The sequence below is a fragment of the Nycticebus coucang genome, chromosome 3 (assembly GCF_027406575.1).
Source record: "Nycticebus coucang isolate mNycCou1 chromosome 3, mNycCou1.pri, whole genome shotgun sequence".
In the NCBI taxonomy this organism is placed as follows: Eukaryota; Metazoa; Chordata; class Mammalia; order Primates; family Lorisidae; genus Nycticebus; species Nycticebus coucang.
Window position 1 is genome coordinate 23199296 of NC_069782.1, and position 15756 is coordinate 23215051.

General features: G+C 42.4%; 1 protein-coding gene across 19 annotated transcripts in view; it reads left to right on the forward strand.

Annotated features, from left to right (window-relative positions):
* The window catches only part of ANKS1B (ankyrin repeat and sterile alpha motif domain containing 1B), a 1177049-nt gene that overhangs the window by 1082540 nt on the left and 78753 nt on the right, over positions 1 to 15756 (forward strand). For 12 of the 19 annotated variants that reach the window (XM_053582560.1, XM_053582555.1, XM_053582557.1 and 9 more), the window contains 2 exons: positions 2465 to 2572; positions 4546 to 4725. In XM_053582560.1, coding sequence (XP_053438535.1) covers positions 2465 to 2572; positions 4546 to 4725 — 288 coding nt within the window. The remainder of the gene's footprint in view (positions 1 to 2464; positions 2573 to 4545; positions 4726 to 15756) is intronic. The other 7 variants (XM_053582544.1, XM_053582546.1, XM_053582549.1 and 4 more) reach the window with 2 other exon arrangements.

Here is a 15756-nt window from a genome sequence, read left to right on the forward strand (position 1 = left end):
AAATAATGCTGCTTGCAAATAATCAGCAGCGGGGCCACACTTACTTAGCATATTTATAAATCATCTGAAAGGAGTAATAGTGGAATAGTGGAATTTCCAGATTTGCAGAAACTGCTGAGCTCTTCCAGGTACAGAGTGCCAAGCTGGTTAATATAAATGCAGAAAGATAACACGGGGCTGTGTGAGTGGGCAGAAGATAGCAGATGGGCTTCTGCACGGACAGCCGTAAAATAAGGAATTTAGGGGGAAAGAATTCAAACCGTCCTTCCCAGATGAAAGGGCTTTGAATTATCAGCTGTAACAAAATTAAAGGGCTTTACAGGCAGTGTATACTTTTGTCCCTCGTAATTCCTACTGCAGCAAAAAGGCCAGCCAGAAATCAGGTGTACTTAGAAAGGACATTTTCACAAGAGGATTAAGAGCTGCAAACAGTATCCTGCTTAAAAACTTTGGTTCACTTATACCTGAAAGATCGTGAGCCTTTTTATTTTTCCCAGCAAACCGTAGGCAGTTGTAATAGGGTAGGAAGGTCCAGAGAATGTCAACCAAAGCAATCTGTGCGAAGGAGGCACTGCTTTATGAAAACAAACTTGCAAAGATTAGGATTCATCAGCCTGGGAGATGAAGGTTTGTAAAATTGCAGGGATATGTGGATGGAGACGTTCACCCTGGTTAACACCTCGTAGCAGCAGCAGCAATAACAGGTCAGAGAGTGGATGTAAAAGGAATAGAACATAGAGATTAAAATCTAAGTCAACCTAGGCTGAAAGGCCAATAGACTGACAAATAGGGACATAAAAATTCAAGGCAACAGGGGATGTGTGCCAAAGAAATAAATGCCCACCCCTGTGCCTTGAAACTTGAAAAGAGAGGGGGGGAAATTACATAATGGGTAACTGTTTTAGAAACTAGTTACCCTAGAAGACTTGTTATATCCTGGGACTATCCGTGGGCAAAAAAGGGATAGTTTCATTTTTTATGAATGAATTCATAGTATGATGTATTTGGAGATATGCCTAAACATTGCAGGGGTTACTGGGGAGTAAAACAAGGTTTGGAGTCAGGCAAACCTGACTCAAATCCCAGAGCTACCACCATTGGCTCTTGGGTAAGTGGCTTAACCACTCTGAACGTCAGTTTCCTCATCTGAAGCAAGAAAATCCCCTTCCAGTTAGAGATACGGGGAAGATTGAAGTGGGGGGCATTTGTGAAGCGCAGGACGGGGCTGGGACCGAGGGTCTGTGCCATCCTCAGGGCTCTTCATCATCTCTCCTGCCAGTGTGTTTGTGGCACCGTCAGACTCAGACGCCGTCCTGGGGAGGCTCTGAGTCTACCCCAGACAGGCAGCACTTTGCCCTAACCCTAACTTGGCTATTTTCGTCTACATCAGTGGTTCTCACCCTTCCTACTGCCGGGATGTGTTTTCATTGTTACAAAAGGGGTCATGACCCACAGGTGGAGAACGGCTGGTCTATATTAACATTCATTCTTTCTTATTTTAAGCCCTTATTATTTCAGGCATCTATTTAGGCCTTTAGAAAATAACAGTGAGAGGGGGGTGGGGCCTTGGTGTGTGCCACACCTTTTGGAGGCAAGACACAAGTGCAAGAAGGACTGTACCTAACAAATGCGATCAGTGTAATCCGGTTTATTGTACCCTCAATGAATCCCCAACAATAAAAAAAGAAAGAAGGAAAGAAAATCACAGTGAGACGCAGATGCTGATCCCTACTCTGAGGCGGGGTGGTACACGAGCACTAAATCTGCACACAAGGTTCTTTCAGAGCATGGTAAAAAGAGGATCATACGGTAGAGCTCAACGGAGGTAGAGGGGACAAGTCTTTCAGTGAGAAGCTGGAGGAAGGCCTCTCCGAGGAGAGGGGCCAAGAAATCACTGGTTATTTGAAAATCTCAAGGACTGGTGAGGTTGGGGAGAGCATTCCAGGTAGATGCCCGGGGAAGGGTAGAGGCGCCAAGGGAAGAAGGAGCAGAAGCGTGGGGTGTTCAAGGCCCAGAGGAGCCTGTGTGTGACCTTTCAAGCACCCAGGCCGGAGGGCAGAGAAACAGTGACACAGGTAGAGAGATGGTGGGCTGCCCTGTTAGGCCTTGAGGCCAGGCCGGAAGTCAGGTTTTATTCTGTGAGGTCTCAGCTCCTTAGTGAGAGGAGCTGCCTTCTCTTTGGGCAAGGTCTTGGGTCTACTGTCGGGGAGTGGGACTCAGGGGCAGCGTGAGTGGAAGGGGCCCGCCTTGCCTCCCCCTTGTGTCCTCACTGCTTTGCCGCTCTGGCCTTTACCACTACTGCTCCAATTCCTCTGGCCTCGGGGGTCACACTGAGTTCACACCACATCTCTCTTGGCCCAGAGGGAAATTTGCATGAAGCTCTTTTTACCCCTCGTGTTTTAGGACATATAAAAACTATATTTTCTCCAAATGAAATATTTAACCCAAATATATGTTGTTTCAGGTTTTAAAAATCAATTTGATTGGCCACAGGAAACGTATTTTGGCATCTCTGGGAGACAGGCTGCACGAGGATCCCCCGCAGAAGCCCCCTCGGTCCATCACCCTCAGGGTAAGTGCCAAGTTCCTCTTATCCTCAAGAATTCTTTTGTGCAATGAAAAGCAAGGGACCAGGGAGTACAGGCTGTTTCCGTAGCTTATGTGTATAAAAAAACCATCTCCCTTTGGGTTGTGTTTTATACAACAAGGTTTGTTTTTCTCAATTGATTAAATACATATTTTTGAGACCTAGATATCCATGGAGAATGGAATTCAGTCTGACAAACCACCACCTTTAAAGAGCCACTCCCTCACATCCCATTGCACACGCCCATTTACGCCAGGAGAGTGGAAATGAGTTTTCTGTCAGACTCCTCAAAGCCACAGAAAGAAAATCGATCAGGGACCACGGTTAAGTAAAAGATCAATTTAAAATTAACCTCAGGGTCTTCTGTTTTCCAAGAAGTGGAAAACTGTCCGCTGTTGCCCTCTTTAAAAATTAAGAACAGGGAAATCTAAAACTTGGCCTAATAAACTTTTTATGTATATCAGCTGTGTTTTAGGATTATAGGGTAGAAAACTGAAAAGGAACCATAGAAAGGAGAGAGAAATAAAATAGAAAAGAAAGGAAGGCAGGGAGAAAGGGAGAGAGGTGGTTTCCAGGCAAAATGGCAATGGCATTGGTTTTCACGAACCTTGTGTGAACTCTTCTGAAGTTCATCAAAAAGCTGAGATCTCCCTGGAAGGTTGCAGAATTCCCACTCTGCTCACTTTAGCCCATCTCTCTCCCGATTTCCTTTCTGCAAGTATCAAAAAATTATCAATAGTAAATGAGGAACACAGCACACACTCAGGCATGACTACACACAATGAAATGATGAAATGCAGCGTGTGCCTCTTATCAGTGACCTCCGCAAACAACATAGCCATGGTCAGGACAGCAGAGGCTGGGGCAGGAGAGGAGCTGTTAAGATTCTGAGTGTGATTTGGCTTTGGAGGAGAAGATACTCTGAGATTTCAGGGAGTGTAGGAGAATTGGCTCCAGAAGGAGCCTCACATTAATCACAGGGATAATTGGGATACACTGGGATATTTGGATGCTACTGAAAGGCTTTGGGAGTAATGAGAGTAGAAATGGAAATTCTTCTCTCTTAAGAAGAGGAGCTTCTACTAAATTGGAAAAAAAAAACAAAATGAAGTTAGAAAGCCTTCCTCATTTTGCCTTCATTTTGCTACACGGAAGGAAGGGAAGACTCAGGCACTCTTAGGGTTATGTGTATCACCCTAAAATGACCCTTTAAAGGAGTAATTTCCTTCCCCTTCTGAACCTCTCTCTCTGGCTCCCCAGAAGAGATTTAGGGGAAAAAAAGCGAGATCAAGGACAGAGATTCTCAAGAAAAAGTGTTGGACCTAATTCTGTCAAAGAAGGGCCAGAACATCTGGAGAAGTGGCCTGGGGCCCCCCATGATCCCAACCCTCTTCTCACTTCAAACACCAGAGCTCAGCTGTCTGTGCCCCATTCCCCTCAGCTGGAGTCGTCTTTGAAAGCATCCTCTGTCATTCTGTGCCCCGCTCTGCGGTCTGTGCGTGTGACATGCTGTGTCGCCATGCTGTGTCCTCTTCCCAGTCCTATTGTTCAGACGCCTCTTTGGTGGAGGATCAAGACCCACTGGGGCCCATTTTAGCTTTCTCATCATGTCCAAGGTGAGGACACTTCACCTACACAAAAGTCCAGTTCCTTCCCTTGTGAGAACACGTGTGATGACATCAGGGGTGTCCACATCCTTCCTGAGATCGTCCACAGTGCTAGTCGTAAGAAGACAGAACCTAATTATCCTTCAAACCTTTGACCTGAAATAGTTAGGGGGAAAAATCCAGACTAGACCATGCTCTTAATAAAAATGGTGGAACGTCACCCAGTCCTGGGTAGTTGATTCCAAAAAGACTCCCCACCCCCCGCAGTCTGTCTTGTCAATATTTCGCAATTTTGAAACCAAAGGTTAGCGGCAGAACATGGTATTTATTTCATGATGTATTTCCATTCAGGAACCCAGTGGTAATCACACTCCTCCTCAGTTGTCTCCATCACTTAGCCAAAGCACTTACACCACTGGTGGCTCCCTAGACGTTCCTCACATTATCATGCAGGGCGATGCAAGGAGGAGAAGAAATGAAAACTACTTTGATGATATTCCCCGATCAAAACTGGAGAGGCAGATGGCTCAGGTAAGGTGTTGTAAGCCTCTGTGATGTGTTTGCCTTTCACCCCTATCAGGTAATACATTCTAACACTGAGAAGTAGCTTCCAGTGGACGCTTACCATCGACGCCGAGCTGACTCCTTACCGTTTCACTCTGGGGCTTTTTATTCCTTGCTCCTTTGATTGATACTGAAATAGACATTTCCAGGGATGGAATGCATACACGTATCCTTATTATTCATTCTTCCTAAAGAAATTATGTCTGATCTCATTGTACCCAAAAGGTCTTTGCCCTACAGGGAATAATGCTGTGTCAAAATCGAGTCATAATGAAAATGAAACATAAAAGGTCTCGATGGTAACATGTAAATGGATTGGATAATAGGGTAGAGCTAGGGGTGGAGGGGAAGGATTAATTCCATGTAATAGTAACTCCTGTCCCCCCCACCACCCCCCAAGTTTACACATGTGTATAGAATTGCTCTACTGGGGCAAGTTGCATCAGCCCTTGTCATCACTTTGAGTAACTGAAAACAGGGCTGCTACCTGACACAAATAAGGAAAGAGAGATCTGTCACATTCAGACCTGCCCAGGCTTGGGGTATGGATGTTCACAGCTAGACTATCCTCAGATCGCAGCTCAGATACCCGAGTCAGCCCTAACCAAACAGTGGGCGCTATTCACAAAGCACATTCCGATGGGCAGCCAGCCCTGCCTTCTGCCTTGAGATTCACAGATGTGGATTGTTGACAACTGTGGGCAGAATCAACTCTTTTCATCCTCGTTCTAGGTTCAGACCGATGTGCAGGAAAACCTCAGAAAAAGTTTCTCTCTCCCACACCTAAGCTGAGAATCTTGAGGTGAAAATTTGACTATAATTGCTTTGCCTTGGTTGTTAAATATTTTTCTCAGCTGTTTGGTGAGGTTTTGTTTTTAAAGCCTTTGGTAAACATTCTGTGCTGCAGCTCATGAAAGATAAATGGAAAGAGAATGTTCTAGAAACCGTGGCGAGTCTGCCTGCAAATGCCTTAGAGAGAGAGGCCCTGGGTTATCATGTCTCCTCTCAGCTCCCTCAATATTCAATTCTTCTCAGAGTTCTTTGTGCAGTGAATGGCAATGTTGGGATTACAGAGAATCATTTACGGAAGGGGGATGGAAAATGTCGGAGAAACAAGAAAAGAATAATTTCTTTCCCTTTCTCTGTCAGATTTTGTCTTTTAATTTTTATCAGTGTTTTCACTGGCATTCTTTTATATAGAGAGTCTGAAAGATTTTTCCCCTAAGCTGTTCATTTATTTCCTGCTATTTGCTAGTATTTGTGGATCATGCATGTGGTTAGATTTCTCGAATGCTGGCATTTTGTTTGTTTTAACTTTGGACCACATAGTGTTTAGGTATCAATCTAAACTGGGTCTTTTCTGAATCCTTCTCCTCCCTGGGCAAGGGATGATAGATCTTTAATGAGCTTTAGCTATTATTGACAGTGTCAACTTCAGTAACAGAATTAACCTGTCTCAGCTGCTCATATAGATGATGCAATTTCTGCACGTAGTGCAGGTTTTTTCCCGTGGAATTAATTACTCTTCAGCATCTGTGTGAACACTCAGAGGTAATCTAGCAAGATTGCTCCCTTGCTTTCTGAGATTCGTACACAGGGGCAGTAATATCCTTTAAATAGGCCAGATCTTTTTCCTGTCACTCCCATCAGAAACTCATCCCTTTCGGGAATTACCTTGCTTTGAGAAAAGTGAATGGGCTTTTATCTGGCTGAGAGAGAAAAGACCCAAAGCAGAAGACAGGCAAGTTGATAGGAAGTGATGAGTCACAGAGTTTCGGTGTGAATACGTTTATTCACCTCCCATGTGCTACTAACAATGATCTCAGGGCACTAACAATGCTCATGTCACTGGTGGAGACGCAGGCTCCATCAGCAACCAAAACTTTATTAGAAGATTCCTAAAATCCTGCTGTTCAATACAGAACTTCCACAGCAGAGGAAATAGGAGACAGCACTACAGGAATCTGATCAATAAGAAAAAGGGATTCTGGGACTCAGCCCTTTAGGTTGTGGTCATTGCAGTTTTTCTTTTATTGTTTCTAGAATGTTCCCTCATTTGGCAAGGCCCAAAATCATGGAGACATCAATGCAGACCTCTTAAAAATAGTGCTATTTCAGCGCTTAACCTGTCAAAATATGAACTACTTTGTTATTTTGTTGTTGAACCGTTAGACGTAAGATGTGACTTTCCACCATTCAGCCACTCAATTGATGTTTTTTTCTTGTTCTTCCTTTTATTACTTGGTTATTTACTACAATGATTTAAAAAATCCTTTTCCTTTTTTTTTTAACAACCTGTCATATTTCTTTAAACTGTTTCTTCTTCCTGTAAAATTGTTTAGCAAATCAAGTTGAGTCTCCCTGAAGACTTGAATTAGCAATTAAAATTCCTGTAAGCTAGCAGATAGTTATACTTCCTTCCAACCTTCAGCTCAATTCCTTCAGTTCTTTCCCAAGAGATTTCTTCTAAGTGCCTTAGTATAGCTTGGTTAATGCTTGCCTAACCAGTGTCTGTTTCCACTAATACACACAAGTCCACCTTTAGGCTGCTTTCTTACCTGTTACCTGCTTTCTTACCTGTTAAAAGCAGGAGGATGCAGCTGAGAGAAAATCACCAGGACAGATTCGTGTTCTCCTTCAAGGTCAGCTGAACCCCTACTAGAGTGATTTGGAATTCTAGGCTCAGGCCAGAAACCTTAACTTGGTGCCTGCAGTAATTCATGGGAGTCTTGCCCTCCTAAGGTCTGCTCAACAGATGTTTGCGAGTGTTCAACTTGGAAAATCAATGCTTAAAGTTACTTTGAACCTAATTTAGTGTTCATGCCACCTATTCAGTTTGTTAGCAGATATTTAAAATGTTACACTAGAGTGGTGTTTAATTGTTTGTTTTTAATTTGAGCCAATAATTAAGGTATCTGTCTTGAGGCTGTCTATCCTAGCACTCTGGGAGGCTGAGGCAGGTGGTGGCTTGAGCTCAGGAGTTCAAGATTAGCCTGAGCAAGAGGGAGACCCTTCCTGTCTCCACTAAAAATAGAAAAAAAAAAAAAAAATTAGCCACGCACAGTGGCACATGCCTGTCGGGGAGGCTGAGGCAAGAGGATCTCTTGAGCCCAAGAGTTTGAGGTTGTTGAGAGCTATGATGCCGGAACATTCTACCCAAGGTGACAGAGTGAGACTCTATCTCAAAAAAAAAAAAAAAAAAGAATAAAATGAAACATCTCTCTTGGAATGCAGGGGATTTGCAAATATTTTGGCTATTATTTGCTTTTATTCTGATGTAAGCAACATTCTGGCATCAAATTATCTTAAATGAATACCTAAGAAACAAAACTGAGTTCAGCACTAACTGAACGTAATCACGTAAACACATTTAAACAATGGGTTTCCTGTCGTGCTGAAAACATAATTCTCTAGCCTGTAATTCTAAATTGGACTCATTAGTCCAAAAGTTCTGAGACACTCTCACCTTTTCATACTCCTAATTAATAAATGTGGCACTCACATTTATATAATTCTACCTTAATTATATAGTTAAGTGCACAGTGCTTTTAAATTTTCCAAGTTATCTCACTTTAGCACAAACAAGGTGTGTTACACACTGTTAGTCAATGTGCGGGTAGCACGTGGCAGGTCAGCTTTTAACTCTGAGGTCTGTGAAAATGAGGTAGTAAATATAAAATACCTATCAGAAGAAGGAAAATATTTTCAGTATATAGAGCCTAACTGCAATCTTTAGACTAGGTTTTCTTAAGCAATACTTTGGAATAGTCAAAGTATTTTTATCATGAATGATAAAAGAGAATGATGAAGTCAGTAAGGCTAGCAGCCACGTTCTCCAAACTTCGGAGAAAGAAAAATAGTTTCCAAATGCCAAAGGTCATAGCCATATATAGAAATCTTCCATTTATAGAAATACATAGGGAAAAAATGAATTTCACAAAATGTGAAATACTGTCTCAACAGTAATAGAAATGCACATCTTTCTTTGTACCACTTTGGCTTAATTAATAGTGAATAATGTATAATGGAGAAGTCTTTAGTTTAAGCATTTAGTTTTAAATGCTTACAGTTAAATTAAAAAAATATATTACCGGGCAGCGCCTGTGGCTCAGTGAGTAGGGCGCCGGCCCCATATGCCGAGGGCGGAGGGTTCAAACCCAGCCCCGGCCAAACTGCAACAAAAAAATAGCCGGGCGTTGTGGCGGGCGCCTGTAGTCCCAGCTGCTCGGGAGGCTGAGGCAAGAGAATCGCTTAAGCCCATGAGTTGGAGGTTGCTGTGAGCTGTGTAAGGCCACGGCACTCTACCGAGGGCCATAAAGTGAGACTCTGTCTCTACAAAAAAAATAAATAAAAAATATATATATATATATTACCTAGGGCAATATGTTGGCACTAAAGAGGTTTTTTTCTACATTATTTTTGTATCATTAGAAAGTTAATTCAGTTGAAGTCTAACTTTTTATATATAAACAGTATTACTTAATAAGTCTGACTAAATCAATTACTTCTTCCTTTGAAAGCACTTTACATGTTATATTAGTTCTACAAATGTTTGTTCTTTTGATGAAAGGAAGGGAAATAAAAAACTGAACCAGATGGAAACCCTGCCCTGGCCAGGTCCATGCCTGGACTGTGTGTGGAAGCTCCGGTGGACGCACACTCAGCCTCACAGGTGGCAAATGGCAGAGCTGGGACTCAAGCCCTGGTCAGCCTGACCACACCCTGGTTCCTTTATACCCCCCTCTGCCCTGTGCACTGCCTCTGTAGTAAAATGATTTAAACTATTTTAATGACAATCCCACCCATGCTAACTTTCCTTGTGTATGATAGATGACACTCACGTAGGCAAGCAGAGGTTGAAACCATGAGCAGTTTAGTGGAAACTTACTGAATCAGCTCATGGTTGTCATCATGACCCTTTAAATGCAAAACTGTCATACAATGATTATTTGTTGATCCTTCTAGTGGAGGACCTGGGCAGAACTCTGCCCTTTCCCCCATGTTTGTGGAAAGTGTCGTATGGCAGTGCGGGTTTTACTCTGTATATAGGGGAGTTCTTAACTGTGGCACCTCTTCCATAGTGGGTGCTGTTGCCTTCACAACTTCCTCAGTTGGAGTTCTAATACCAAGTCATGTGATATCTCTCAACTTCAGTGTCTTTATTAACATGTGATTAATGCCTGTTTCTCGGGTTTGTGTACATCAGATAAAATGCAAAAGTAGGTTCTAAACTGTAAAGCACTGTGTAGAAAGAAGATATAACCATCAATTCAGATACATCACCTGTTGGTCCCTTATTCACAGGTCCCATGTTCATTGCAGGGCAAAGAGGATATTAGGAAGGCGGTGGTCAGGTGGTGGTTGTACTCTATAAAGACCATCTTTTCCTTCCATTGTTATCCACGCTTAGAATATATATTGAAAATGGGTGGCGCCTATGGCTCAGTGAGTAGGGTGCCAGCCCCATATACCGAGGGTGGCGGGTTCAAACCCAGCCCCGGCTGAACTGCAACCAAAAAATAGCCGGGCGTTGTGGCGGGCACCTGTAGTCTCAGCTGCTCAGGAGGCTGAGGCAGGAGAATCACGAAAGCCCAAGAGCCAGACGTTGCTGTGAGTCTTGTGACATCATGGCACTCTACCGAGGGTGGTAAAGTGAGACTCTGTCTCTACAAAGAAAATGGAATTGAAATTTTTTTCTTTATTATTTTAATTGTGTAAATGCAAAGGCTGCCAATGAGCACGTATCATGATGCAGAGAAATCGGTGAAATGATCTCAAAGCCAGGGAACACAGGTAAATGGAACCCTTCCTGGCCAGTTCATGTCACAAAAGTACATAGCAAAGGATATCTCATAGTAATAACATGTTATTATTGTAACATGGTTAGATAAAACATTAAGTGAAAAGAAAGGGATCTTTTTTCCTTTAAGTGAAATTTAGAATTTTATTGAAATATCCAGTACACCAAATTGTTATCTACAAAAGCATGGATACTCCAGAAAGCCATGAGGCAAATACTTTGCCATATCTAGAAGAAAGATAATAGTTTATCTTTTCATACTTTTCCTGTGAGAGTAGCCCTGTTGTTCTTAGAAATTTTAGTTGCCACTATTCTGGCAACACGGGAATTTACGGAATCAGTCTTCAGAAAATAGCACAACCACAACTGTGTCGAAAGGAACTACATTTCATAAAGTGTTTTATTTTCCTAAGTGAGTTTTCTTATTACTGTATCATATCAGATTTCTTTTAATATCCATCCATTAATAGCTAGTTTTTAATTTAGATTTCCTTCACATAGCTGCTACTCAGAAAGGCTCAGCCTGTCCAGGATTTCAGAATTTTCTTCCATGGAGGTCCAAAGAGCATCTCCAAATACTGAAGCACAGACAGATAATATATAACCAAAAAAGAAGGTTAAAGAGTCAACTTGGTAAGCTTCTCCATCAAGAGCTCCCAATCTGACAGCTTGTCAAGTTGACAGGCTGACATCCGGGCTTTGGAGATACTGTGGGGACAGGCTGACACCCAGGCTTCGAAGATAATGTGGGAAGCTGGTGATGTCTGTACCGTGCTCAGTGCCAAGAACTCCAGACCCACAGCCGTCCATTTAAAGCCAGAATGGAAATGGTGCCTTTGCACTTGGAATGAAATCTGATGCGTTGTACATCTTGTTTATTAACATGGTTGGTTAATTGTCTCTTCTTAGAATATACCCTGCTGTTGTACCTGTAACAATTTTGTGGTTAGATATTCCAGGATGATCAGCGCCTTTCAGGGAGCACTAATTCAGTACAATTAACATCTGATATATCCTATGCTTTTGGTCTTAAGAAAATAATAATTGGAAGAAGTGGGAGAATCACTCAGATGGATTCTTTTGTAGGTTCTGATACTCACCTTACAAGTCTAGATTCTTTTGTTCCCCCTCAAGTCCATCCAGAAGGTGGATTAACTGGAGTTTGTCCTGACAGACCCTGGTCAGACCTGACACATCCCGTCACTTTGCTAGAGAAACTCTGATATCACCACCTTCCCTCCGTGCGGTGGTGCTTAACCAGGGGGACTTTTTCCAATTCAAACCAGACCATAGGTTTAAAAAAACAACCATCAATAGAAAAGTTTCCATTGTTCAACTGAATAATAAGAAAATTTGACAATACATAAAAACCCTATTTCAGTGGAATTGACCTTGTGATATTTTAGTAGTGCCTTAGGCTTGTTGACATTGAGCAGCTTGTCCACAAAGAGGCACAGCAGGCTATTTTTCCACTTGTTAAATTTTTGGAATGTTTCTCATTATATTCAGTCCAGTTCTTGGGTCCACAGGTCAGCTTTGGCTGTTACAATATGACCTTGCTAATCATCAAGGGTAGGAGAGTTCTCTTGTTCTCATTCTCCTTGTTTCTTTTATTTTGTCAATGGTAAAAATAAATTAATAAGTAATAAGTAAAGTTTTTTGATGTCTGGAGGAAATAGGATTGATTCTGTGGGTCCAGTCTCAGTGAATGCTGTTTGTAAATGACTCAAGTAATGTAACAGCAAGGACATTACATTGCTGGATGCGTGTAAACAACAGAAATTCAGCTCAAGATGGCTACGCAGAAAAGGCCATGTGTTTGCATCACTTCCCTGGGTGCTCCTGGGTGGCCTCATCCTCGGGCCTCCCATGTCTTGGCTTGGCTCTCCTGTGTTGGCTCTTTCCCAAGCAGGCTGAGTTCTCATCATGTGGAGAGTTTCAAACCCAACCCCTATTAAACTTGAACCCATGAGAAAAAGAATCTATCTTTCTATGAGTTCCAAAAATACATTTCCATTATTGATCAGCCCATCAGTTCAGATCATCCCAGCTTGGGTAGGTTGTACCTTCCCTGAGCTTATCACAAAGGGGTGTGTGGGTGCTAGTGTGTTTGTGTTTGTGTGTTTGGGCAGGCATAGGTCCCATCTGAACGATGTGGACTGAAGGGTAAGAAAGGAGCTCTTCCCGTGGACAGCCAGGCTGTAGTTCCCAGAAGTAGGACTAGTTTCTAAGCTGGCAGAAATGGTGACAATGGTGAACTCTCTTTGACTTCTGAATTTTGAGATGGTCTGATGGAAAATTGTATCAGATGAGTATCAATTCATTTTTTCCTACTTAATTTGATGAGTTTTTTTAGAATGCCAGATGTGATATGATAAGATCAAAGTTAAAAAAATCTCATCTCTGGGCCAGGCACGGTGGTTCACACCTGTAATTCTAGCACTCTGGGAGGCTGAGGCGGCTAAGGTATTTTTTAACTTGCTGACGAGTTCAAGTCCAGCCTGAGCAGGTGTTGTGGTGGGCACCTATAGTTCCAGCTACTCAGAAGCCTGAATCAAGAGGATTACTTGAGCCTAAGAGTTGGAGATTGCTGTGAGCTATGATACCATGGCACTATACTCAGGGCGACAGCTTGAGACTCTGTCCCCCAAAAATAAAAATAATAAAAAATGTAAAGGGTGTTTAATATATTTTAAAATATGGAATTATATTTTATTTTAAAGTATTTGCTTTTCTTTTGGTAAAGTATATTTTGGCTGTATGGGGGCAAGACCTGACTCTTCATTAGTCATTTTGATGTGCCTCTATAATAAGTACTTTGTAAATACTGTTGACCAAATTACTATACATAAAGTTATAAGCACCATTAAACCACAGGGCTCCATGATATATCAGATTGGACACACATTGAGATGGTCTGAAATTTTTTAGGAAAATGAAATGCCTGGAACAATAGATCTGGTAGTTCAGTGACAGAGCCAACACTGGTTAGCACAACTTTATAATTAGGAAACTGAGGCTTGGGGAGTTTCTGTGGCTTGCCCAAGCCACACAGATAGAAGGGAGTGGAGCCCAGATTCTAATGCAGGTGGTCTAGTCTAGCTTCACATCCTGCGCGTGGAGCACTGTGTTGATGAGCACCCCAGGTTGTCTCTACAAACCAGGTTCCAGCAGATATAACGTGTTCTAGAAATTCTAAAGCCCCTGAAGGCTCCAATGCAATGTTTGGAGCTCTTGAAAAATTCAACTGCTAATATCTAATGCCTTATGTAAATGCAAGGTTAGGAGAGAATTAAGTCTCTAAGGTAGTAAGGGTAGACACTGTATTAAAAGAAAATCCTTTGCTCTTGACATCAAATTTTTTATACTTTACAAATCAGAGATAGTAAGTAATTGCTTCATGTGAAAGTAAACCACTGGGAAATGACGTGACCCCCTTTCTGTATGTGTCTCTATTTGAATGTGGTTTGACGTTCACAGCTAGATGCTCCGTGGTACCCACAGAGTATTAGTTCCAGGACCCTGCCTCCCCTACCCCATGAATACCCAAATTGACAGCCCGTTGTACTCAGGGTTACAAAGAGCTAATAGTACTGTTAAAGACAAGGAGAGAATTTTAGGGGAAAGGGGACCCTGGAAATGTATCTAGCCGCCCTGTTCCTTTGTCAGACAACCTTAACAGTCACAAGCTTCCACCTAAACCTGTCGCGGGAAAGCTGGCTCCTTCTTTGTAAAGCAGCACCATCATTGGAAAAATTGTAATTGATACAACTTTTGCCATTTGCATGTATTAAAGTGAAATAAGCCTTCCTAAAACTCCTACATGGTTCCTGCTATCTCCTGAAATAACAAAGAATAAATCTGATCCCTTTTGCAGAGAAGAGTTCTTGAAGACTCAGGACAGTTTTCTCCCGTCCCCTTACTGTCCTAACCGTATCAAGCTCCTTGCCGTGTCATGGCAGCTGCACAGCTTCCTGATTCCCCAACCCTGCACAGGACTGCTCTGCCGACGTTCATGTGAACACTGCTCATTCTCACAGAGCTCTCCTTCGTGAAAAATTCCCAGCCTTTATCAGGCCACCAGCCCTGCCTCCTCTCCCAGCATAGCTGGATTTTACATTTACAATCTTCTTTCCCACATAGAACAGCTTATTTATCCAATAATCCCAGGCTAATGGGACCTTTTAAAACTTGGTTGTCACTCAGGATGTCAGTGATCTTTCCCAGCTGTGTAATGTCACTTAAAAAGCTTATCTCAGAAGCCGGGCACGATGGCTCATGCCTGTAATCCTAGCACTCTGGGAGGCCTAAGTGCGTGGATTGCCTGAGCTCCCAGGTTCGAGACCAGCCTGACCCAGAGCGAGACCTCATCTCTAAAATAGCCAGCACGTCAGATTGTATAAAAAAATCAACACATTATTCCCCACATATGCATAAATGTATTCATGATCTATGTGTATTTGACTTAATAAAAATAAAGTAAAAATAAAAATAGCTAGCTGTTGTGGTAGGCGTCTGTAGTCCCAGCTACTTGGGAGGCTGAAGCAAGAGAATTGCTTGAGCCCAAGATTTTGAGGTTGCCGTGAGTTGTAATGCCTCGGCACTCTACTGAGGGTGACAAAGTGAGACTCTGTCTCAAAAAATAGATAAATAAATAAAAATAAATAAAATAAATAAAAAGTTTACCTCAGGCTGGGCACAGTGCCTATAATCCTAGCACTTTGGGAAGCCAAAGCTGGTGGATTGCCTGAGCTCAGGAGTTTAAGACCAGCCTGAGCAAGAGTAAGACCCCCATCTCTACTCATAATAGGAAAACTAGGTGGGCGTTGTGGCAGGCACCTATAGTCCCAGCTACTAGGGAGGCTGAGGCAAGAGGATCACTTGAGCCCAAGAGTCTGAGGTTGCTGTGAGCTATGACACCACAACACTCTACCCAGGGTAACAAAGCGAGACTCTATCTCAAAAATAAACAAATAAATAAATAAAACAAAATAAAGTAAAAATAAATAAATAAAAAGCTTACCTCGGTCAGGCTCGGTAGGAGCCCGAGGCAGGAGGATTGCTTGAGCCCAGGAGTTCAAGGGTGTATTGAACTATAATCAATCATTCCACTGCACTCCAGCCTGGATGACACGTTGGAATTCTATCTCTAAAAATGAATAAATAAAGAGAATAAAATTAAAAACTTACCTTAGTAA